Here is a 24,295-nt window from a genome sequence, read left to right on the forward strand (position 1 = left end):
TAAACTGATCTAATTTTAGCTTACGACAACGTAAATGTAATTACGCTAATTCAAGCCATATCAGAAAGACATGTTAGGCCCTACACATTTTGATTTACATTGTATTCAGGTAAGGAAGGCGTTAGTGCTGCTCACCAATTCTCAGCAATGAGGTGCAATTGCAATTGTGACTTCTGACATAAAATAACGATGGCATCCGAATAATACTGACGCTAAAACTGTTAATCACTATGCGTACTGCGAGCCAGATTTCTGTCACACACCCAAACGCGTGCGTGCACACCGTCACACACACACACACGCACACACACACACACACAGGGAACAACAATATATTCAGAGGGTCATTCTGCTACACACTTGATCTGTCAACTACAGAAACCCTGTTCTCGTTTGCTGCAGACTCCACCCAGTAAGTATATCAAATACACAAACATACACAAATTAAACACTTAGTTGATTTTATAGCTCATATGCCTCGTTCCAGTCAAAACATGAGATTTCTATAGCGCATAACTAAAACCACTATGCGCTTAGTGAGGCAAAATAGAGAAAGCGCCTGTCAAATATCTCTGACATATGTGACCCTCCACCACGGAATGAATCGCATGTCACCTTTTCATGATTTTCATATTACTACATTTTCTTAAAGAGTTTTTTATTCTCTATCCAGTGGTGAAAACCGTTTTAGAAAAGAGTGAACACTTTTCGAGTTATAAGCCTGTGACTATGGTGACCCTCACACTGTTACTAGACACCCCCCCGGACGTATATTATGCCTAGCGCAGAACCGCGTGAGGTGACATACGACTCATTTCGTGGTGGAGGGTCACACATATCTCTGTCATGTTTCAATCCCGTCCCCACCTCTTGATTTTAGCATGTTGATGCTTTGGACCCCTTTTTACAGGCCCGTAATGTAAGTAACGACAACACTCACCGTGAACCAGGGCGCAGCTGGATGACAAGACGGCAAGGCAAAACAAAACCAATCTCATGGTGGCTTCAAATCCATCTTGCAAGTGAAAAAGAAGTAAACGCCAGCTAAGCTTACATTGTTTTCGGCCTGTGCAAGTAGATTGTGACGTCAAATTTTGTTCCAGGGAAGGGTCTGCTGGCATCATAATTATGTAGGTCTCGGCTTCATTTTTACATCGTGTGTCATTGGAGAAGTGCACACATATTTATAGTTTTGGCCAGCTTCTCTCTCTCTCTCTCTCTCTCTCTCTCTCTCTCTCTCTCTCTCTCTCTCTCTCTCTCTCTCTCTCTCTCTCTCTCTCTCTCTCTCTCTCTATGTGAGTGTGTATGTGTGTGTGTGTGTGTGTGTGTGTGTATGTTTGTGTGTGTGTGTGTGTGTGTGTGTATGCAGTACCTTGGCTAATTGAGGACGGTACCAAAGGCATTGCATTTCTATTTAATCATTATTGATTTGCTTTTAATGTTATATATCGTTATTCTCAAGCATGTTTTCAGCAAATACACAATCTTTGACGGGTTGTTGGTCTCATGTTTTCATAATTTGTGCTTTTAGGGCTGCTTTGTCATAATATGTTACTCTACGTTGTTCTCTTTATCAACAATATTTGTTGGCCCGGTCTAGTTGGCTCACGTAAGTGTAGCCTATGCGATCGTAACTTTGTCTGTCTGTGCTTGCGTTTGTGCGTGTGTGCGTGTGTCTGTGGTAGAAACTTTAACATTTCCGAGTCTATGTGTGAGTGGTTATCCAAGACTATGGATAAAGCTCGCATAAGATTACGTCACGGTCAAAAGTGTTTGACGTCAATTAATGCATCATGACGGCATGCCTCCCTGTAGTCTTTCTCTCTCGCGTGGTGTGTGTGGTCTCGGTCATTGTTATTTTGAGCGGGCCGAGACTATTTGGCAGTCGTGTCCCTGTAAGTAGGCTACATGCAGACACAGACAGATCTAGATCTAGTGTCTCTCTTTCTTGCACAGTGTCACCTAAGCTTACTGTGTGTGTGGGTGTGTATGTGTGACGGAGTGATTGAGTTTGTGTTACTGTTTGTCTATTTCTTACGTGAGCCTTGAAGGCTTCGCCTCTTGTTTTTTTTGGTGCTGGTATTATTTTTGTTTTTGTTTGATTATTTGTTTTTATGTTTGTTTATTTTGTTGTCTGTGTTCTTCTCTGTATGTATTGTTTTATTTAGCGTTTAAAAAATAGTATCTGTATGATTCTGTTGTGCATATTACATGTTTTATTTGCTAAAGGATACACTGTTAAGCCAAACATGTCAATATGAGATGAAGGTTTTTCGTTCGTTCGTGCCATCGTTCGTTTGAACTCTCTCTCTCTCTCTCTCTCTCTCTCTCTCTCTCTCTGTCTCTCTCTCTCTCTCTCTCTCTCTCTCTCTCTCTCTCTCTCTCTCTCTCTCTCTCTCTCTCTCTCTCTCTCTCTCTCAGTCTCTCTCTCTCAGTCTCTCTTGTTGCTCTATTATTCACGACTTATTTGATTGACCTTACGGAGCTCATGGGGGCTGCCATTTTGTTTTTTGTTCCATCATGATTTCCGGTTAAACTGAAGTACAACATAGTTTAAAACATATCTTACGGTTTACACTTACTCCCCTTCGTTCTCATTTTGGCAGCCACTGGCTATTATCGTATAGTATGTGTTGTTCTCTCATATTTTAACTGTGCCGGACTGCACGGTCGCAATCCCCTTCTTGACTGCTATTCACGGTTGTCAATCCACGTTCTCTTCTTCTTTCTACTTTCACGCAAACAGAGTTTTCTAGATGATTGGTGGACCTGTACTGTAGGCGTTCGTGTAGAAACTTGATTGCGTTCCCCGTGACTCACTTTTTTCTCCACTCCAAATCATACTTTACTTGTTTAGCTCCCACCAAGACTGCAGATCTTGGCAAACGCGTGACGTAAAAACAAGATTTCATGACGTTACCCGTACACGTTACGGTACACGTGCTAAACAGTGCCACATCTAGATCGGACCGGACTCGCCAGTGGAACATATTTTATTTATTTATGATTGGACAATGACGCCGACGCCCATTGGTTCCCACTACAATGTCAAGGTCGGAAATTCGTAAATAGTACGTTTGTAAAGCAACACATGCAGTCAGTCAATATATCATGCTGGCATGATCTTTAAATACACATATGTTTCTGACCATATTCATTCTGTTTACCATCTGAGCGATACCACTGAAAAATATCCTGAACTTGTTGTGTTCAGGTTAAACAGTGGTGACAAAATGTGTGACAATACTGGCGTCCTTGTTGGTGACAATGACTGTGAAATGAAAACTTGTTCATACCCGTGTTGATTCACGGAGTGTGCGCTATGTGCATGTATGTGTAAGTATTATCGAACAATGAAAAAAAAATACCTGTGTGGGACAATAAGTGCCTTATTTGTTGTTGGAATTGTTCAGCCTTTGTGAGAGAATGTTCCAGTTAAATTTAAATTGTGCCAATATTGCGATGTGAATGTCCGTGCATTCCCAGGGAACACGGCCGGTAGGATACTGCTTTTAGAACTAACTAGAGGCATGTTTTGGATAGTATGATAGAATGCTTTTGTGCTAATCACTGGAATGTCATTTCAAAGATACATTTGTAATTGACGTAGATGGTGACAACGGCATGCACAGTAGTTATTGGCCACCCAACATCACATGCAAACATAACTCCATCCAACATTACTGGATCATGTAAAATATTATTGTGCTAGGATGTCCCAGAAGTTAAGGGCAGCATGATTCCGAATCGTTCTGCCTATTTACACAAACATGTGAATAGTAGGAGGCAACAAAATGAGTGAAAGTGGGTAAAGTCAAGAGACAACCACACACACACACATTAAACCTCTTCTAGAGAATATATATAAATGATTTCTTATTTGAATTTATTACGAAAAAACTATGTGAGTAAATATCTTGCATAAACCCAAAATAATTCTAACCCTTCTTTGCATATGTATATAAATTGAACCTCACTCTCCAAAGAAGTATCTTTCTAGCCTGTTCTAGGCATTGTGAATATAATTATAACTTGCATAAAACCAAAATAAGTCTCGATCGAGTGTATCTTTTAGTTCTTAAACTTTTCAAAAAAAGCCTAAACACTTTTCCATCGTGGTTCCAATGAGTCAGATACAATTGCAAAGCATATAATTGTAACGCGGCAATGGATTTTAACAAAGTCTTCAGCCAAAATTGTATACTTTAAAATAAAACAGTCATGTTGACGGTGACTTGCCGGCTCCGCGTAATAATAGTTCAAACGGATGTTAGAATTTGATATAACTAAATTAATAGGCAGGCAAAGTGATGACACAGTCAAATAGGTTGTATGATCAAGCCTATACTATAACATTATGATCAATGCAGAGCAATAAAGGGATGCACCTTTTTTCACAACAGATAAGCAGCAGTGCTAGGAACAACAGCATCTCTAACGCCTCTATGATTCCTCCGACGTCTCGCTAACATCAGTGGCCTCGCTGGTCTCAGAAGCACTTTCTTCAGCCTCCTCCTCTATGTTGGCTTAAAGTCGACACTGCTGGCAGCAAGAGCAACGTCTTTGGGCCCTGAAAAAACACACAATCATTAACCCTTAGGCTGGTTGTCGCGACATATGTCGCGCTACTTCACGTATACTGTCACCTGGTTGTCACGACATATGTCGCGCTACTGGCTCAGTCTGTTTGGTCGGTTCTGATTACCTCCCATGGATGCGAAAACCTATATGACCGTTTTTTGTTATTTTTCTCTCTGTTAATGCACCAGTGGCTATGTAACATGTGTTACAGAATTGCACCAGTGTAAGGGGTGTATACGCCCTGCTGAAATTATCACTCAAGTATAATTTCATTTTGACCTTTTTTGTTTGTTTATTGATTGAATATATAATGGTTTTTTTATTTATATAAGTATTGGTGTAAATATTAACGTATCCTTAATCTATATATATATACGACTTGTGTCTGTGTGTGTGTTTGTGTATCTGTGTATTTGTGTATTTGTGTGTTTGTGTATGTGTGTATTCGCCATGCACGGCCAAAGTTCTCGATGGATCTGCTTCAAATTTGGTGGGCATATTCAGGTAGACCCGGGACACGACACAACCTGGTCGATATTTCAACACGTGCTCTCAGCGCGCAGCGCGGAACCGATTTTGGTTCCACCTCAGCTATTTTGGTTCCACCTCAGCTACCCGGGCCCCCATACCGACACACCAAAGCCAAAGTTCTCGGTGGATCTTTTTCAAATTTGGACACCGTATTCAGCTACACCCCGGACACAATATCATCGATGAGATATTTCAACACGTGCTCTCAGCGCGCAGCGCTGAAATGATTTTGGTTTTTGTGTTCATTTCACCATTATAAGTAACTCTTCCTTATCTTCTCATCTTCTCCAGGTTTTCAGTGTTTACCTCCCTTCCTTCGTATGGTGCACTAATATAGTGTGAGTGGAGCGTCTTCGGATATTCCCGGCGTTCTGTTACTGTTACTATTTTTAGAAGGTCAACGCAGTGTCCAGAACGTAAATTGGACCCGTAAATTATCCTCACTGTCAAAGTGCAAAGGTCGAATCAATTTATAGCCACGCGAAAAATACACTGTCATCTATCTCTCTATAGATACGGCTTCTCTGTGTTTTTGTGTGTGTGTGTGTGTGTGTGTGTCTCTATGTGAGCAACACCTGTGCATTGTTCAGTTCTGTTTGTGATGTGGTCTGGCGGCTTTTGTGTAATTTTATGTACTGGCCTTCGTTTGCGAAGCTCTAACTTGCTCAGTCCTGTTCGAGTGGAGTTCGCCTCCAAAGGTGATTAACACGGTTACATTCGTCGACAAGGATGGGACTCGATATGGTCAGGAATGGCATTATGGCCACTGAATCATTTTCGTGCTGTTCCCATTCCACGAATCTGGGAGGGACCTAAGCTTGGCGAGCTTGGCGGGTCCATTGTTCGGACCCGGCGAAGCCGGCGTACGGCTCTAAGTACTTCTTCCCGGCGAAGCCGGCTACCCGGCGAAGCGGGTATTCATTCTAGTAAATAATATATCCTTTCATGTTAGTCCTCGTATATTGTTTGTAACAGTGAAAACTTAACACAGACAGTCTTTTTTTTAAAGTAAATATCACATTTTAGAAATAATTAGTTCATGTTTTTGCAATTTGTTTGCATGTGTACTTGTCATGTCTACATCCAATCAATGTGTGCATGGACCGTTATTTTTAACATAGACTGAGTTTGAGAGAAACTCGAGGATGTGTGTACGTCTGTCTGTGTGTGTGTAGAGTGAATACAACAAGAAAAGCAAATACCGGCACACAACTCGCCTTCGTTACCCAGCTCCTCCCTGAACCATCTTACCCCTTACAACAAGCCTTCGTTACCCAGCTCCTCCCTGGACCATCTTATCCCTTACAACAAGCCTTCGTTACCCAGCTCCTCCCTGAACCATCTTACCCCTTACAACAAGCCTTCGTTACCCAGCTCCTCCCTGAACCATCTTACCCCTTACAACAAGCCTTCGTTACCCAGCTCCTCCCTGGACCATCTTATCCCTTACAACAAGCCTTCTTTTGAAACCCACCGATAAGACATTTCCAAGACCTGTTTTCTAAGATGTTCATAGCCTCTGTCAGTTTACCCCCATTATAAGACCTGATTTTCTCGGGGTTTTGTAGGTAATAAAAGGAGGATTCCATTACCTATGACCCCATTCCCGCCCAGAAAAAAGCGATTCCAGCTTCATGAAATAATGTTCAAGAAAAATCCTTATGTGACCTGTATCAATCTGTTTAGTTATTTAACCCTAAGAATATTTCACATATTTCACATATTCAAACGTGCACAACCCCTACCTCCTCCCCACCACCATCACTGGCCTAGTGACATACTCAACATCCACCAAATGTTCAACATGCATTTTTTTTTTAAATGTTTAACAAGAATCAAAATAATTACTAATTGTTTTGGCCAAATTGAGTTTTGGCTAGCCCAGACAAAATATGTAATACTCAGACACTTCCGTGGCCTGACTTCTGACATGATGTCATCGCCAATAGTCTAGCCAAGACTGTGACCAAATCAAACAATGGCATAATTAAGCTTGATGACCTCAATACTTACTTTCTTGATAGCTAAGTGGATATTTCATCAAGCAAACATTTTATGCTGTGAAATTTAATTACAAAAAGACACAGTTTGGTCAAGTCTACTGATTATCAACACCAATAATTGTGTGAAATTTGGAGGCTTTTGCTCCCAAAATAACTGAGAAAATATCAAGGTACAATTTGTACGAACATAACCCCACTGAAACCACAAAATGTGAGGGGGGTAAAGAAAACAAGGGTCATGTTGGCGGATTATCAAACTCTGGAAGTGTGCAAGGATTCAAAGCTATAACTTCAAAAACATCCGAGACAACATTAACGTTCAGTTTTTATGAAACAAACATGACCCCGCTGTGACCCCAAAATTTGACCAGGGTCAACAAAACTACGGTCATTTTGTGAGATCATCAATCCCTAGCAGTGTCACAGTTTCTGAGGTCTAGCTTGAAAAACATCTGAGATAACCTCAACCTGCGCCTGGAATTGATGGATTAACAGTTGAGTTTTATAAGTTTTTTTGGAGGAGCCTAAAAAGGTATATACTTGCGTCTTTTAACTCTGCTTTTAAGAATGGAACTCTATCTAATTCACAGTGTAAAGCGGCAATTACACTGTTTCATAAAGGAAAGGATTTGTCAAGAAATGATTTAAAGAATTGGAGACCTATTTCACTGACCAATACAGATTATAAGTTATTAGCGAAATGTTTAGCTCTTCAGCTCTCTGATGTTGTAGGGATTGTTGTGAATGAGGATCAAGTTGGGTATAAAAAAGGTAGACGTGTCTCAACCTTATTGCGATTAGTTGATGATGTTTTAGAACATGCAGATTTACATAATAAGCCTGGATTGATGGTGTCAATTGACTTTTTTCATGCATTTGATTGCATCTCCAGAGTTTATGTTGAAGATGTTTGAAAAATTTGGTTTTGGAACTGATTTTGTGAAATGGGTTGATGTTTTGATGAAAAACGCAAAAAGTTGTGTAAACTATTGTGGTTGGTTATCTGAATTTTTTAATATTGATTCCGGAATAAGGCAAGGGTGTCCTTTTTCTGCACTAGCCTTTGTATTAGCAGTTGAATTGTTAGCCATCAAAATTCGAGAGGCCAAAAATATAAAGGGTATGTCATTATGGAACAACGGAGATATGAATAAAGTTTTGAAAGTAGTGTTGTATGCTGATGATGTTACATTGTTTTTGCAAGATGAACATGACATGTTCCAAGCCCTGGCTTTGATTGGTTAAATTTTCGGAATTATCAGGTTTGAACATAAATCACCAAAAATCCAAACTAATGTGGTTTGGGTCGCGGAAGAATTGTAGGAATGAGTGTTGCGGTTTTGCATGTACAGACAAAATGAAAATTCTAGGTGTATATTTCTGTAATTATATGCGTGCGTCAAAAGTGAAAGAGAATTGGGAAGAGAGAGTGAATGTTGCAAAAAGGCTCATCTGCGTGTGGGAGAAAAGGAATTTGAGCATTATTGGTAAAGTCTGTGTATTCAAAACGTTTATTCTGCCACATTTTGTCTATATAATGCAGGCGCTGATTGTACCAGACGACGTTCTAACTGAAATTAATAGGTTAATGTTTCGCTTCGTGTGGCACAAAAAAGACTGCAACAGAAAAGCATTTGAAAAGGTGAAAAGAACTGTTTTATGTAACGAAGTAAAGCAAGGTGGATTAAACATGATTGATTTGCGTCAGATGCAGTGTTCCTTTTTGTTAAGCTGGGTTGTGAACCTAACTCTGTCTAATGAAGACCAGAAATGGTCATGGCTCCCAAAAGCACTGTTTTTCCGTTTTGGGAGTCGCTTTGAGTGTTTTTTTGCGAACATTAATAGCAAACCATTTAAAGGATTGGACAGTATTAAATCGGAATTTTGGTCCGCTGTGTTGAAGGCATGGCTTGATAACAATCAAGTCGATAATAATGGTAATTCTGTTTCCGGTTTGTTGTGGAACAACAAAGATATAATTTGTCAAGGAAACCCACTCTTTTTTGCGGATTGGATTAAAAGTGGTATAATGTATGTGAGCGATGTGTGTGAGAATGGACGTTTTTCTACCTATGAAGAAGTGTGTGAAAGAACTGGCTACACTGCAAATAGATTGCTTGAGTACAATGTTGTTCGAGTAGCTGTACATCTCCTTTTAAGAAATGTCGATATAAACGATGTAAATTGTTCAGTCTGTGACATTCCGACCTTCTGTGGGAAAAAAGTTAAATCAGTAAAAGAAATTCGAAAGATTCTGGTAGGAAAACAATACAGCCCACCCTGTTCAGAAGGATTTTGGAGAAGAAAATAAGGATTTGAAATTGACGAAAAGAATTGGAACTTAGCAGCCACTGTTACTGTTACTAGTGAAGTTCGATTACGTGTACTGCATTGGAAAATATTGCAAAACATTTATCCAACCAATATTTTATTGTGTAAAATGAAAGTGAAGGCTGATAAAAACTGTACATATTGTAAGGATGAACTTGATGTATTGGAGCATTTTTTCTTTGAGTGCCCAACAGTGCTCAGGTTTTGGAAATATATTGAAATGTACATTTTAGTAAACATTGGTGAAAGAATTAGGTTGAATGTTACAGATGTGCTTTTTGGTATAAAAAGTAACAGCAAAAATATGAAGAAGATTAATCACATTATCTTAATCGCAAAGATGTGCGTAAGCATTCTTAAAAAAACCGATTCACGATTAACACTGGAAATTATTTTTGGAAATCATGTTGTTTTGAGATTTCGTTAATCTGAAGTTTTATTAATTAAAAACAAATTATTGTTTATTTTCTTTGATATAAGGTAAAGACAGCCATACATTATGATGCGAATATTTAAAAAAAAAAAAAAGATCAATATATGATGACATATGATCATTTTGATGCTACACATGTTGACACGTATATTTTTTTCACGTATGACTATTTTTAGTCCTTTTGTATAATGTTAAAGTTTTTTCTGAACCGCATGTAAATGAGAGACTATGTGTGCAAACAGAAAATACAGTTACCATGTTTGTTAAAAAAAAATAATAAAAAAAAAAAAAACATACACGTAATTGCACAATTTCTTGAATTTTAAGATGCTTTAACTGACTATACCAAGAAAACCTGCACTTTTTGTAGAATTAGTTTTTTGTCCATGATTTATGTTTAAAAATGTCAACTTTTACGACAACAAATGCTAACGGTTGCCTCACCAGAGGACACGTACCTACGACGTGAATCGTGTCTGCCAATTAAAATGCATATATTTTGAAAAAACAAAAAACAAAAACAAAACAAAAAAAAACTCAACGTTAATTGTTTTTGTCCCCGGCCGGCCGGCCGGACATACGGACGGACACATATGAATCCTCATACTCACCTGTTATTCAGGTGAGTCAAACAAGGAAAATCCATTGCTGACACGAAGCAAACATGTATTGATGATACACAGAGAATCACTAACAGATAGAGCCGTAAAATCAATGAGACAAACAAAGGAACAAAGACAAGTCAACCCATCCTGAACTCAGGTCATAATGAGTTCGGCTCATTCTCTCCCTGACAGGATGCCTTGAGTTTCCTTGTATGGCAAGGAAACCGACTTTTGTTTTACATATTTAGAGCTTTTTGTAATGTATTATTGATATAAGCAGATTCGCGATTGTCAATAATGATTTTTCATGGTGTTTTGTAATGTTTAAATTACAAAGGAATTGATACGTAAGACAGTTTCAAGCGAGCTATTTTTCGCGGCTGTATTTACTGTGCAAACAACTCTAAATATGGTAAAAGTGTCACGTGATAATCAACCGTTTGGTTTCGGCGCTCACTGGAGCAGACTATTTTTTTCTTTAACCAGTTGACAGTGATGAAACCATATAATTATTACGGTCTCCTTCCGGCAGCAGTCCCAACATTTCGACTAGTTTTGTTTTGACCTTAGAACGATGTCTTTATCATAACTTTGAAGAACAGAACGGAGATCACTGTCGAAGTCGGCCAATCTGCAATCGTTTTCGTCTCGCGAACACTGATCTCAAATTTAGATCAATGCTCGCGAAAAACATATGGGAGATAACTCTGTATTCGTGTTTTGATAGATTCGCGTAGGACTGTAGCGTCCGGTCAGAGAGACAACAGGCAATAGCCGTGGAGCGATGCTTATCAGAATGAAGTCAACCGTCCTGAAAATAAACGAGTCAATGAAAGATAAAATTATAAATAACAGGGGGGGAGCAGTTAAGCCCGAGGGGGGGGGGGGGTTACAACCTGGGGTTCAGGGGTCGGTAGAGGTGGGGTACCGTGGCAACGCCCCGTTTGGCCGTCAGGGGGGCTGAAGACTTTTAGCTATCTTATAAACAATTTGTGGCTTATCCTTGATTTTAAACATGATCAACTGGTACGGTGTCAGCAGCCACTCATTATTTCTTTTAAAGTTAGTATTAAATACTGGCAATGTATCTTCCATGACGTCTGCTCCCGACATCATATAGTATGGTTAGAAGAAAGACATGTCGCATAGGAGTGGCAGTTGAAACTGTACACAAATGATACTGATGAAACAATTAACACTTCCCCCGCCTTTACAGACAGAAACAACAACAACATTCACAAACAGTTTGAGTTTGTTGGTTTGTTTTACAGCCGGGGGGGGGGGGGGGGGGTTCCAGAACCCCTGTAACCACCCCCCTAATCCGCCCCTGAACAAACACAATACATACATTACAGTATAAATAGTTGTCTGCACGCACTTACCATATTCCAAAGAGTCACAGTTGGTTGACGGAATCTTTATTCTGGGAATAGAAGCGCACACTGTACATTCTAGTTTGGTTCTGTTGTAATCTTTTGCTTTTCCTTTGAATTTGAAAAGGTAGATCTTGACATCCCCAGTTTGTTCAGTGCATCCACAACTGCCTTCGTCAATCAAATCCGGGCTTACATTACAGCTGCTAGTGTACAGACTTGTGCAAAGCGGATGTACTTGACCCTTTACTTGAAACAATACATTGCTTGGTGGAGAAACACACCTAGTATTTAGGATTTCAGTTGTGTTTATTCTGCATGTCACACTGTTAACCTCCTCTTCCACCAAACGGGAAGGGCATGTCATATTCACAGCAACACCAGTACCTGAAACCAGGTCAAGAGCAAATTTGTATTTAGTTTATTTGCTTACTTCCTTGCATATATCTCTCTCTGTCTCTCTCTCTCTGTCTCTCTCTCTGTCTCTCTGTCTCTCTCTCTCTGTCTCTCTCTCTCTGCGTGCGTGTGCGCGTGTGTGTGTGTGCGTATGTGTGTGTGTTCAAAGTATTATACGTATTGCGAGTAAAGCCTCTGGCACACACCCATACGCGCGCGTACACACCTAAACACACACACACACACACACACACACACACACACACGTCACACACAAAGAGCACAACACTATCGATATATCTGCAGAGGGTCATTCAGCTACGATTTCGACTACAGAAATACTGTTCTCGTTTGCTGCAAGTTCCACCCAAACCCATCAAATACAAAACCCATCAAATAAACATGTAGTTTTTTTCATAGCTCATGTCTCGTTCCATGACCTCAAGACTTATTTTCTTGATAATTCAGTGGATATTAATTTAAGGGGTCAAAATCTTCTCCAGCAAACATGTTCATGCTGTGACTCTGGAATTTGATGGAAATACAACACATTTTGGTCATGTCTGCTGATTGTCAACACCTACACATATGTGACATTTGGAGCCTTTTGCTTCCAAAATAAGTGATACAATAATAACGTAAAAATTGTTACGAACATGCCCCCGCTTTGAGCTCAAAATGTGACGGGGGTAGACAAAACTAGTCATGTTGACAGATTATCGAACCCTTGATGTGTTTAAAGTTTCAAAGCTCTAGCTTCAAAAACTCTTGAAATAATGTCAATGTTAAGTTATTAAAAATCAAACATGACCCCTGTGACCTGAAAACTCGAGGAGTGTTAATCAAACTTAGGTCAAGTCGCGAGATTGTCAAACCCAAGAGGTGTGCAATGTTTCAAAGCTCTAGATTCAAAAACTATAACTTCAACGTTATGTTTTTATGAAACAAACATGACGCCGCTGTGACCCCAAAATTTGACTTCGTGAAATCATCAATCCATACAAGTGTGCAATGTTTCAGAGGTCTAGCTTGAAAAACATCAGAGATAACCTCGACGTTACGTTGTTTTGTCCAGGGACGGCCATAATTATGGCCGGCCGTCCGGCCGTCCGGATACATGGACGGATAATAATGAATCCTTATACTCACCAATTACTAAGGTGAGTCAAAATAGCAAGAAAAAAAACTCATTTGCTGACACTCAGCTAACATGTGCTCATGATACACAGAGAGTCACCAACAGATACAATTAGACAACAAGGGAACAAAGACAAGCCAACCGCCATGCAGACAACAGAGTCAATGAAAGATGCAATAATAAACAAACAACATACATGTATACATTACAGTGTACACAATTGTCTGCACGCACTTACCATATTTCAAAGAGTCACAGTTGGTTGGAGGAATCTTTATTTCGGGAATAGAAGCGCACACTGTACATTCTAGCTTGGTTCCTCTGTAATCTTTTGCATTTCCTTTGAATTTGAAAAGGTAGATCTGGACATCCCCAGTTTGTTCGGTGCATCCACAGCTACCTTCGTCAATCAAGTCCGGGCTTGTACTACAGCTGCTAGTGTACAGACTTGTGCAAAGCGGATATACTTGACCCTTTATTTCAAACACTACATTGCTTGGTGGAGAAACACACCTAGTATTTAAGATTTCAGTTGTGTTTATTATGCATGTCACACTGTTAACCTCCTCTTCCACCAAACGGGAAGGGCATGTCATATTCACAGCAACACCAGTACCTGCAACGAGATCGAGATCAAATTTGTATTTAGTTTATTTGCTTACTTCCTTACCCCCCACCCCCACCCTCTCTCTCTCTCTCTTTCTCTCTCTCTCTCTCTTTCTATCTCTCTATGCGTGTGTGTGCGCGTGTGTGTGTGTGTATGTGTGTGTGTGTGTGTATGTGTGGATGTGCGTGTGTGTGTGTGTGTGTGTGTGTGTGTGTCAGTCGTGTGCGGATATAACCAGTTAAATCCATGTTTTCCCTCAAAAAGGCATGTTTTTATTCATAAAGACGTAAACATTATCCGCGCGTACAATAATGTTCGAATTTAAATTATTGTACTAGAGACTGCACGAGTATCATAATTTGAGTTAAGGGAGAAACTGATCTAATCTTAGTGTACGAAAACGTAAATGTAATTACAGTAATTCAAGTCATATCGGAAAGACATGTAAAGCCCTACATACACATTGTATTCAGTTAAGGAAGGCATTTGTGCTGCTCACCCATTCTCAGCAATGAGGTGCAATTGCAATTGGGACTTCTGACAGAAAATAACCATGGCATCCGAATGATACTGACGCTTTAAGTGTTAAGCATTATGTGTACTGCGAGTAAGGCCTCTGGCCAATACACCCAATACACACACACAAACACACACACACAAACACAAACACACACACAAACACACACACACACACACACACACACACACACACACACAGGGCACACCAATATCTCCAGAGGGTCATTCTGCACCATATTGATCTGTCAACTACAGAAAAACAGTTCACTTTTGCTGCCAACTCCACGCAGTACCATCAAATGCAAATTAAATAAAAACAATAAACATGTAGTGGATTTCATAGCTCATGCCTCGTTCCAGCTGATGCATTTTACGCAGTGAAATCACGCAAGATCTACTTTCACTTTTTGCAAGACCATAATTTACGAAGAAGATGATGTCACTCGCACAGCAAATACGTCATTACACCGATGACGCTAAACTTTTGCCTCATGCATGTAGACTTGTTTACCAGTTTTCGAAGCAGCGGCGGCCCAAAACGCTGGCTCAGAAGAAGACAACGTTTTGTGGCATTCTTCATTTACCTATGCTTGTAAAAATTGATCATCAGGAATCAAAGAATGCCGACAAGGTCATTCACCTGACAGCTAGATTACTTCCGGACATCTCCGTCAGTACTCGGAAATTGGGAGTGTTACCGGTTGCTTCGATCGCAAGACAATATTTCCCCACCTCGAATTTGCGTTTTTACCATCGTTTTGGGCTCTTGGGACTTGATATATCACTAGACTGTGCAGACTGTAATGGTGCACGATCTAGAAAGCAGAAAATAATATTCCCCAACATTTCAATTCGTCGTTTTCACCACAAATTTAGCACTGAGGAAGGCGAACACGTGTGCACCTTAGGAATTCTACTTTCCCACTTCCATTCGTGATGAACAGTCTCCACACCCAGCCTCACGCAATATTTGTATCCGCATTTTCCCAGCCCCAATAAATTGACCATGCCCATGCCCCTTGTTTTGGCAATTTTTTTGGACGAAGATTAGAGTTATATGTTCTTGCCTTGGTCCTTGCTACTGCCGTCCCCACCACTTTATTTTGCATGTTGATGCCTTGGACCCCTTTTTACAAGCCCGTGATGTAAGTAACGACAACACTCACCGTGCACCACGGCGCAGTTTGATGACAAGACGGCAAGGCAAAACAAAACCAATCTCATGGTGGCTTCAAATCCATGTTGCGAGTGAAAAAGAAGTAAACGCAACGCTACATTGTTTTAGGCGTGTGCATGTAGATTGTGACGTCAAATATTGTTCCAAGAGAGGGACTGGCATCATAATTATGTAGGTCTCGGCTACACTTTACCTCCTGTGTCAATTTTGAGAAGCACAACATATTTATAGTTTCGGCCAGCATCTCTCTCTGTGTGTGTCTCTCTCTCTCTGCGTGTATGACTGTGTGTGTGTGTGTGTGTGTGTGTGTGTGTATGTGTGTGTGTGTATGCGCGCGTGTGTGTGTGTGTGTGTGTGCGTTTGTGTGTGTGGGTGTATGTGCGTGTGTGTGTGTGTGTGTGTGTGTGTGTGTGAGTGTGTGTGTGTGTGTGTGTATGCGTGCGTCCGTGTGTATGTTTGTACGTGTGTCTGTGGGTATATGTCTCTGTGTCTGGGTGTCGTTTGCTATTGTCAACATATGTCACATCATCTTTTCAAGTGATGTTTTCATGTTCAGTCTCAAGATTTGACAGGATATTTCTCTATTTTGCCTCACTAATGTGCATGTGTGTGTTTTATGCCCTTTGGATTATATCCTTACTTATTTCGATTTTAAGCAAAAAAAGTATATTTGTCTGAAAATTCAAATAAAAACACATCATTACAACAAACGTAAGTAAAGCAGAGCTTTTCACCTCTCTCTCTCTCTCTCTCTCTCTCTCTCTCTCTCTCTCTCTCTCTCTCTCTCTCTCTCTCTCTCTCTCTCTCTCTCTCTCTCTCTCTCTCTCTCTCTCTCTCTCTCTCTCTCTCTCTCTCTCTCTCTCTCTCTCAGCGCTGATCAGCTTAGTTGACCAATGGCTAAACAAAATTAATAGTAACCAGTTCTGTGCTGCTCTATTTGTTGACTTTGCTAAAGCTTTTGACCTAATTGACCATAAACTCCTTATCAAAAAGCTTGAGATTTATGGATTAGCAACTGATTCTGTTAACATTTTAAAATCTTTCCTGTCAGACAGACAGCAAAGTACTTATCTGAATGAATCATACTCTTGTAAACAAACAGTAAGGTTTGGAGTTCCACAAGGTTCTATTCTTGGTCCTTTACTATTTTCTATCTATATTAATGACCTACCATTATTTGTTAAATGTATGTGTGAACTATTTGCAGATGATACTACAATTCATTCTAGTCACAAAGATCTAAGTGAGCTAGCAAGAGTCCTCCAAGAAAACATTGATCGATTGCTGGAATGGTCAGAACAAAACCATATGTCACTGAACCCCAATAAAATTAAATGCATGCTTCTAACCACTAGACAAAAAAGACAAAATCTGTCATCAAAACTTCCTAAACTACAAATACAAAATCAAGATGTAACTGAAGTTGATAACCATAAAGTTTTGGGAATAACCATTGATAATAATCTGTCTTGGTCAAAACATTTAGATACACTTTGTAAAAATACTTCTAAAAAAATATATCAGTTATCAAAAATTAAACACTTTCTAGACCTACGCACACGGAAACTGTTTTTTCAGGCATATATTCAATCAACTATTGATTATGCGTCCACAGTGTGGGACTCTGCAAGTGCAAACACTTTGAAACACTTATGCTCTTTACATAGACGAGCTGTAAAATTAATTCTTTTAAAAAATGCATCTCTCTCTACGTCTGATTATAGAAAATTAAAGATTCTTCCTATCAAATCAAGATTTATCTATAACAAAGGTACAATGATGCATAGAATTATGTCAGGGAATGCACCTACATTCATTGCCTCAAATTTCAAACTGAATAATTCAATAAAACTAAACAAATTAATTACCCCAACCCCTAGAATTGACCTTTACAAATCAAGTCTTTCTTATTCTGGCGCCTTATTGTGGAACTCCATTCCTGATTTAATTAAAATGCAATTCAGTGAAACTTCCTTCAAAGAAATGTATATGCTGTTTCTCTTGGAAACAAGTAAATAATTATGTGATATTACATCATTGCTTGGTATTCATAATGCATTTTGAATGTCTTTTTAATTGTTTGACATGTTAATTATATACATTGTATTGTAATTAGCTTAACTTCTATTTCTTCTTGTTATTAATCGAGTTACCCTCAATGGGCGAGGGCCGGACGAAAAAAAGCATGTATACTTTGCTTATTCTGTTACCCTCGATAAATAAATAAAGTTCAAAGTTCAAAGTTCTCTCTCTCTCTCTCTCTCTCTCTCTCTCTCTCTCTCTCTCTCTCTCTCTCTCTCTCTCTCTCTCTCTCTCTCTCTCTCTCTCTCTCTCTCTCTCTCTCTCTCTCTCTCTCTCTCTCTTTATGAAGGGAGACAAAATGGAGAGAGATGACGTTAGAATTTAGTAATACTTTATCAAAAGGCTGGCAAATCGAAGACATGCTTAAAGTAGTTGTATCCAGCCTGTCCTACATTCTTATTATTTCAGAGCAATAAAGGGATGCAGCTTTTTCACAACAAATAAGAAGTAGTGCTTGGAACAGCAGCATATCAGACGCCTCTACGGTTCCTCCGACGTCTCGCTAACATCAGTGGCCTCGCTGGCCTCAGAATCATTTTCTCCAGCCTCCTCCTCTGTCGGTGTTACGTCACGTGTAGCCGCGAGGCCCCCGTCTGCAGGGTGACTGGCTGGTCCCAAGACCGGAGGAGGCGTGTCGGACCGGATGTTGCTCTGGACGTTGTGACCGCCACTGGACCGCTTCTTGTAGCAATATATCGAGATGCCAATTGCCATGGCGACAACAACGACACCCCCTGCTGTTGCCCCGATGATGAGTCCAAGGTTACTCGAGCTGCTGCCTTTTCCGTCACTGCTGGTGCTGTTTGTGCCCCTGTTGTTGCCATTGGTGTTGCCAGAACTGTTGCTGTCTGCGTCACCGTCAGTAGTGCTGTATGCGTCACTGTCGGTAGTGCCGCTACCAACCTCTGTGGGCTCTGAAAAACCACAAGCATATAATTATACAATGCTGAAAGAATTACCGTGTGTGCGTGCGTGTGTGTGTGTGTGGTTTCGTGTCTGTCTTGGGGAGAAAAAAAGTCGACAAACGCGTTTTCTTAAATTCTTTGAAATTTGGTTTATTTACTCAGAATTACTGATGTCAGTGCATGGTTGTCTAATGTATATTGCCTGTTGTCACACTGACGCGACTACAAGGTCCTTCACGTTAATGTAATATACATTTGAAACTGTGTGCGAGTTCAAACAAATTAATCCTTAGCAAGTATGAATAACATGTATACATTAGGCTGCAATTATCTTCACCAGGAAACTTACTATAAAGTCCCTAGTGTGACTCAAGGTGACCCAACCTAACCTGCCCGAACAGTGTAAGGTTCTGAATTTGGTAAATTCACATGCATAAGATGTTATCGGCTAATATCAAATACACGGAAAGTTTATCAAATAATTTATCTAAGATTCCCACACAATAAGAACAACATGCCGTGGAATATTGCAACTAGGAAAAAAGTTACAAGCACCCAAAAGTTTACCTTCAGTCCAAAAAACATGGGGCATATGCTAAATAACTGCCTGGGTTTGGCCGTCCTTTGTAATTTCTTCAAGAAATAATGGGGTTTGTTATTCAAAAACAAGAAGTGGATAAGGAACGAGGTAATAACTATGTATGTATAAGGTTAAACTGTTGTGACCCAAGGTGCCCTTGTCTCCCCTACGTGTTGGCCGAAAGCGGAAGTGGAAATATTTATCGAGCTTCTATAGCGGCATAACTCTGGCACACATCCATGTAGTAGTGACAGAGTTATTTCCACAAATCGTCTATTTAATGGTCGGCTCAACTTGTTGCTCTATTTCCAGTACCATAACGAAGTACCCGGATTGCAATTAAATGTGACCCTCCACCACGAAATGAGTCGCATGTCACCTCGCGCGGTTCTACGCTAGGCTTAATATAAGTCCGGGGAGTGTCTAGTAACAGTGTGAGGGTCACCTTAGTCACAGGCTTATAACTCAAACAGTTTTCACTCTTTTCTAAAACGGTTTTCACCATTGGATAGAGCATAACAAACTGTTTAGGAAAATGTAAAAATATGAAAATCATGCAAAGGTGACATGCGACTCATTTCGTGGTGGAGGGTCACAAATTATACTTAACAAATACCTTTTAAATATGTTTTTGAGGTAAAGCAATCAAAGTTAATGGTACTAAATGCCATGGGATTGACCATACCAACTTTCCTTTTGAACTTCTACGTGCATAAGAGATATATTAGAGAGAGAGACAGAGTCAGAAAGAGAGAGAGAGAGAGAGAGAGAGAGAGAGAGAGAGAGAGAGAGAGAGAGACGGAGAGGGAGAGGGAGGGAGAGAGAGAGAGAGAGAGAGAGAGAGAGAGAGAGAGAGAGAGAGAGAGAGAGAGAGAGAGAGAGAGAGAGAGAGAGAGAGAGAGAGAGAGAGAGAGAGAGAGAGAGAGAGAGAGAGAGAGAGAGAGAGAGAGAGAGAGAGAGAGAGAGAGAGAGAGAGAGAGAGAGGGGTAACACTGACAGAACGAATGCGCTTACCGTCAAAAGTCAAAGATTTGCAGTTGTTTTGTTGAATATCCAGCGGTGGAACAGATTTGCAAACTGTACACTTAATTTCAGCACCATTGTGTGTATCCTTGTCTGCAACAAATCTAAATGTGAATGTTTTAATGTCGCCGGCAAGTCCTGTACAGGCGCATGTACCATTGGCATCTGCATTGCTGGCCGCACAGTCGGTGGTTGTGTACGACGTCGCGCATGCGCTTGTGAATTTTCGACCCGGTAAATTCTCTGAAAACGTTACAGTTGTAGGATTGGCAACACAACTAGCAGAGTCGACTCCCGCGGTACTTATCATACAGGTGACAACAGCGGAAGCGCCATGCTCAAGTCTTTCTGGACAGGACATGGCTACTGGAACAGCGACCACTGCACACAAAACAACACATGTTTTAGGGAAGGTGCCGCATTACAAATCGTCCTGTTGGTCCCACCTGGGCCATTTCTGATTTATAGAATTATTGGAAACCTGAAAGTCACTGGATCGTAAATACATGCTTTCAGTTGAAGAAGAACAGCTAAACAAATCAATGAACACGTGCACAGTGCATCATGTTTTTGAAATTTGGTTCATATTAATATATATATCTTGGCAAGAGTTAAAATGAATTTATTAACAAACCATTGCTTGCAATCGACGCGCGGTGATACATGGGCATTTTGGGCGTTCCTTAATAGTCGATGTTACTAAAAAATTAACTAGGAAAGAAGGTGACCTTCCCATTCCTTTTCAGATAATGTCTGCATACTGCTTCAAGGAACCTATGCACATAATTTGAAAGGAATCTGGAATTAAAATTCGCTAGATTTATGTTCTTGATAGCTCAGTGGATATTTCCGGGATGAAAATCTTTTCCAGCAAACATGTTCATGCTGTGACGCTGACCTTTGATGGAAACACGCCACATTTTGTCATGTCTGCTAATTATCAACACATACAATTGTGTGAAATAAAGGCTTTTGCTCCCAAAATAACTGAGAAAATATCAACGTTACGTGTTTACGAACATGACCCCGCTTTGACCTATAAATGTGACGGGGGTAAACCAAACTAGTGTTATGTTATCAATTACAATTATCAAACCCTTGAAGTGTTCAAAGTTTCACAGCTCTAGCTTCAAAAACACCGGAAATAACGTCAATGTAAAGTTATTATGAATCGAGCATGACCCTCTGTGACCCCAAAACTTGACGAGGGTCAATCAGATTAAGGTCAAGTCGGGAAATTATCAAACCCTAGAAGTGTGCAAGGTTTCAAAATTCTAGCTTCAAAAACATCCGAGATAACCTCAACGTTAAGTTTGTTATGAAACGAACATGACCCCGCTGTGACCCCAACAGTTGACGAGGGTCATCCAAACTGGGGTCATGTCACTTCGTGAGATCATCAAACACTAAAGCTTGTCCTTAATTGGACGAAGTCGACTTCGCGTAGCTCACTTCACGAAGCTTCGACGAAGTCCAAGGGAAGGCACTATGACGGAAAAGAGAGTTATCTTTTCTTGTCTTGGCGTCTCAAATCGTATTAGCCAGAATGCGCATGGCTGTTAATAGTCTCGACCAGCGCGCGGTGTGCTTCTTTCGCTTTACGTCACAAATTGTACTTTACGTACTTGATGATTACGTAACACAGTTATTTGTTCTATGGTGTCTACTGAGCACGGCCGGGGCCTGTCGGCGTGAGCGCTGGGATTTCGAGTTTGATTCAACATGTAAATGCATCGCACTATGAAATAATACAAGTAGGAGGTTAGTTCTTGTACTTTGGGTCAACCAAAGTCTATACATTCATTCTTCACTCCGGTATTGAGTCTGATTTCTTCGTCCATCTTGAATCGAAAATCCCTCTTCTGTCAAAAAAAGCAACTTCGTTGCGAGCTACGGCGAAGCTCCGCATGTCAAAACAAAAAAAGCGAAAAAGGGGTCAAAGTACCACGCCGGAGCTGCGGGTTTTCGGTATAAAGACTTCGCGAAGCTTCGCCAAGTCGACTTCGTGCTCAATTAAGGGGGCTGCCTACTTATGAAATAATCTCGGTTGCAACAGGAAACTGCATAGCTTTGTCTCGTTCAATAACTCTCATTGGCAGTCACAGATGAAACGAGACCGGATGCTGCAATGGTTTCTTTATGTCGTGATTTGGTCATTTGCGTCACTATTACGCAATTCCATTGACGTCAATATGACAAAGTGCTGACAAATTGACGCAAAACCTCGTATTTTTAATCGAGCGCCAAAACGTCGCAGACTGTTACGTTCTTTTTGTACACGTTTGTGTGTATGTCAGCGCATGGTTTAGAACAATTCCGTGTTAGGCTTTTGTTCTGTAAGGCTTTGGAAAAAGCAAAACATTAAAGTGCCTGTCAGGAGAGTTGTTTCAATTGACAGGAACAACTAGGAAAAGCTTTTGCGTGGGAAACGAATTTGGCAAAATGCAAGAAGACCAAGAACAGTCCACGGTCTACAATCAAGCATGTTAACAAAATGTGTCGGTACTTTGAGATGTCAACACATTCACGTGTCATCGGTGGTCTGATAAGCATAACGATTTTGAGCACACTGCATTAGTGTATTCGGTGCTGTTGTTTTACTGCATAATTTTTTTTAAACACATTTTGTTAACATGCTTGATTGTAGAATTTATTCGGCTCTACTTCTTCCCGGCGAAGCCGTCTACCCGGCGAAGCGGGTATTCATCTAGTACAAAATAGGTGACACTGCGTCCGACCTTGTTGGTGACAATGACTGTGACACGTAAACTTGTTCAGAGCCGTGTTGAATCAGTTAGTGTGCGCTATATGTTAATTCTTTTGTAAGCATTGGTGAACAGTAAAAAATAAACTGTGTGGCACAATATGTGCCTTTTTCTGGATAATGTCTGGCGTTTTGCAAGTATTTTCAAGTGACATGATCGTAAAATGAACTCCCTCCGGATTACAAGGACAGACAGCCAGTATGACACTGGTTTTCTAAGAGAGGTATGCATTGAATAGTAAAAATGGGCTATCACTGGACTACCATAACAATACCTTTTATTGTTGACATTGTTGGTGTAAACTATGTGCACAGTATACATCTTGGACATGCAACATCACACGCAAACCAAAGTCCATCCAACTTTTAATGTTCATACAAAATATTCGTATTCTAGGATGTCAAATGTACATAGAAATGCGAATAAAACACACCAAAGTATTTTTTTAAACAAAATGAATGCAAGAGGATACAGCCAAGAGACAACACAAACCTTCTTTGTGCATGTATTCATATTTCACCTCTTCCAACGAATGCACTTATTACACCCCCGGTATAGGGGTGTGTATAGGTTTCACTCGATGTGTTTGTTTGTTTGTTTGTTTGTTTGTGTTCGCATATAGATCTCAAGAATGAACGGACCGATCGTCACCAAACTTGGTGAACAGGTTCTATACATTCCTGAGACGGTCCTTACAATAATTGGGACCAGTCAAACACACGGTTAGAGAGTTATTGGTGGATTAAGATTAAGAGTGACATATTAATGGTCAAAGGGAAATAACCTTCTCAGTTGGTGGCAGTGAGAATGGTTATTTAATAATAATAATAATAATGCAAACTTTTATAGCGCTATTCTAGAAAAATGTCTACTCTTAGCGCTTTACAATACATACATCGACCAAGCATACTATACACGCACAGGCAAAGAAACCGACCAAACATAACCAACAAACTATACATGCACAGGCAAAGAAAGCGACCAAACATACAATACACGCACAGGCAAGATAACGACCAAACATAAACAAACATACTATGACCAAACATAACCAACATACTATACGCGCGCAGGCAAAGAGAACAATCAGCACATGTAATAATTACTGACAACTAATAATGCAGGCATACAATGACAGTCCAATACACAGCCTAAGCACAAGAACCACAGTAGGCTTCTATATAAAAACGTGTCAACGGTACTATTTACACACACACAAACAGTGCTGACACAAAGCGCAGAAAAT

At 40.2% G+C, this 24,295-nt stretch overlaps 1 protein-coding gene and 1 long non-coding RNA gene across 2 annotated transcripts; both read right to left on the reverse strand.

Moving 5' to 3' along the window:
- Window positions 1–4,405: 4,405 nt before the first annotated feature.
- LOC138973291 (uncharacterized) lies at window positions 4,406–15,839 on the reverse strand. Its single transcript, XR_011457950.1, has 4 exons — window positions 15,684–15,839; window positions 13,630–14,007; window positions 11,867–12,244; window positions 4,406–4,570 (listed from the first exon to the last, which is right to left on the reverse strand). It is a non-coding gene; the product is annotated as an uncharacterized lncRNA (long non-coding RNA).
- A 2,251-nt stretch (window positions 15,840–18,090) lies between these two features.
- LOC138974598 (uncharacterized) lies at window positions 18,091–21,204 on the reverse strand. Its single transcript, XM_070347318.1, has 3 exons — window positions 21,183–21,204; window positions 20,276–20,665; window positions 18,091–18,690 (listed from the first exon to the last, which is right to left on the reverse strand). Exons 1-3 carry the CDS (start codon window positions 21,202–21,204, stop codon window positions 18,257–18,259), a joined length of 846 nt encoding a protein of 281 aa, XP_070203419.1. The 3' UTR covers window positions 18,091–18,256.
- Window positions 21,205–24,295: the final 3,091 nt, after the last annotated feature.

This window comes from Littorina saxatilis, linkage group LG8 (genome assembly GCF_037325665.1).
Source record: "Littorina saxatilis isolate snail1 linkage group LG8, US_GU_Lsax_2.0, whole genome shotgun sequence".
Lineage (NCBI taxonomy): Eukaryota > Metazoa > Mollusca > Gastropoda > Littorinimorpha > Littorinidae > Littorina > Littorina saxatilis.